At 44.9% G+C, this 2,421-nt stretch overlaps 1 protein-coding gene across 1 annotated transcript; it reads right to left on the reverse strand.

Moving 5' to 3' along the window:
• Positions 1 to 1,072: 1,072 nt before the first annotated feature.
• Positions 1,073 to 2,056, reverse strand: LOC147357941 (olfactory receptor 52P1). Its single transcript, XM_086341997.1, has one exon. It carries the CDS (start codon positions 2,036 to 2,038, stop codon positions 1,073 to 1,075), a length of 966 nt encoding a protein of 321 aa, XP_086198123.1. The 5' UTR covers positions 2,039 to 2,056.
• Positions 2,057 to 2,421: the final 365 nt, after the last annotated feature.

The following is a 2,421-nucleotide window of genomic DNA, read 5'->3' on the forward strand; positions in this document are numbered from 1 at the left end:
AGACCTTTCCACTACATTGTGTTAGCTAAGACTGAAAGATTAAGATCCACTTGGGACTTTTTTCCTTCTATATAAATGTATGAATGAAAGGCTGAGACTTCCTATCCCAACTAGTTTGAGCAAGTGACTATCCTGACTCCTAGGTTCGGAGTTACGAGTCAGTGATCTCTGGAAGGACCTCTTAATTACATGAATGCATAATAATATTTAGAAACCTTAGACCCAGAATAATTTCCAGGTCACTCGGACTTAGGTTGGATCCCTAGAGGCTGGAGTCAGAAGTTTAGAAACAGCTCTCCCTTACCTATGCTGTGCCCTCATCCATGAAGGTCTTACTGTTTTAGGAGTCTAGGTTTCAAGCCCTTGATCTGCCACTTGCTAAAATTGAGAATATTGGTTAGACTTTTTTCTCTTTCTGCCTTCAAGTTCTAATGGAGAAATATAGCATTAATGCAAAAGTGCGTAAGTCCCTTGTAGTTCTAATTTCTTTAACTGTGTATGGTCCTATTATTTGATCTTTCTGATGGTAATGAAGGTGAAAGTGAAGTCGCTCAGTCGTGTCCGACTCTTTGCGACCCATGGACTGTAGCCTACCAGGCTCCTCTGTCCGTGGGATTTCCAGGCAACAATACTGGAGTGGGTTGCCATTTCCTTCTCCAGGAGATCTTCCCAACCCAGGGGTTGAACCTGATTCTCCTGCATTGTAGGCAGATGCTTTACCATCTGAGCTACCAGGGAAGTCTGGTAATATAGCTGCAATAATATAAGGCTAAAAATCCATGCCCACAGAACTGGGAGAGGGCCAGGTAGTGAGGAAGTTCCAGTGACTATGCCAAAGCTCCTCTAACCAAGTTTGGAAGCATCTCACTATGTTATACTTCCTTGGATGAAAATTAAGAATGATGAACCAACTTTACTTTCACTGTGATTTCTTATGCTTTGGAATGGTCTAGAAAATACTTTGACCCAACATAACCTTCTTTAAACCTCTGTGCAAGTATCAAACACTAAGGACAGTTTAATCTTGAAAAGCTTATTACCATATGGACTAAGTCCCTTCTATACTCCTAGATCACTCCGGTGCCTTGAGCCCAGTTCCCTGCCCCTTTTGAAACACCCTGACAACTCTTTCCCGAATTTCTTTGGTCTTCACTCCATATACCATAGGGTTAAGAGCAGGTGGAAAGAGCAGATACACATTGGCCAAAATAATATGAGTGTGGAGTGGAACATGGTGACCAAAGCGATGTGTAAAAAAAGAGAAGAGGGCAGGTGTATAAGAGATTAGGATGACACAGACATGAGAACCACAGGTCCCTAGGGCCTTGGACCGAGCTTCATGAGATGAGAGGCGAAGGACAGCTCGTGCAATGAGGAAATAGGAAAGACCAATGCAAAACAAGTCCACCCCAATGACCAGAAGTGCTGCCGTCAGCCCATAAACACGATTAGGCCTGGTGTCTCCACAGGCTAGCTTCACTACAGCCATGTGTTCACAGTAGGTGTGCGGGATCACGTGGCTTTGGCAGAAGCTCAAGCGCTGAATGAGGAAGGGGCATGGGAGCATGAGAATGGAACCTCGCACCATAGCTACCACGCCGATGCGGACAATGATGGTGTCAGTGAGGACAGTGGTATAGCGGAGTGGGTGGCAAATGGCCACATAACGATCAAAGGCCATGGCCAGCAACACAGTGGATTCCATCATGCAGAAAGCATGAATGAAGAACATCTGTGCCAGGCATGCAGAGGCAGACATGTGTCCAGCTCCACACCAGAGGATGGCCAGCAGCTTGGGGACTGTGGAGAAAGAGGCAGCCAAGTCAATGGTTGAAAGCATACACAGGAACAAGTACATAGGCTTGTGCAGGGCTGGTTCAGTGGCAATGACCACCAGGATGGTTATGTTACCCACAATTGTGGCTGTGCCCAGGAGGCACACAGGGAGTGAGAGCCACAGGTGGAACTCTTCCAGACCTGGGATGCCCATGAGTATGAAAACAGAAGAGTCCAGGAAAGTATGATTAGGAGACGCCATGGTCTGGCCAAGAGTACTAGGCAACTTCTTGGGTCAAAAACCCTCCTACAGCATGACATCACCTAAGGAAACAACACAGAACAGGGATATGAATCAGCTAGAGTCACATTTCTCTTTCTTACACCACATTTGTACTTAACAGAATACAAGCAAAGTAAACTCTCCTATTCCTTAATAGACCAGACACTGCATGCGCATAGTCACAGGATGAGAAAAATCAGGGAAGAAACTTTTTTATTTTGGGCTTCACAGGATATCATTCCTTACAATGTGGATGAATTTAAGAAATAATGCACCAGATAGCCCAAATATGCAGAACAAAATCAACTGTTGTTTGTTCTCATAAACACAGGGATTAAGAGGAGAGAAGGTTGGTGACAAGC

The sequence above is a fragment of the Bos grunniens genome, chromosome 15 (genome assembly GCF_055505025.1).
Source record: "Bos grunniens cultivar Pamir isolate PY7600 chromosome 15, Bosgru_T2T1.0, whole genome shotgun sequence".
Lineage (NCBI taxonomy): Eukaryota > Metazoa > Chordata > Mammalia > Artiodactyla > Bovidae > Bos > Bos grunniens.

Excerpts from the sequence above, each read along its gene's own strand:
- LOC147357941 (XM_086341997.1), bottom strand. The coding sequence starts at position 2,038 with ATGGCGTCTCCTAATCATACTTTCCTGGACTCTTCTGTTTTCATACTC.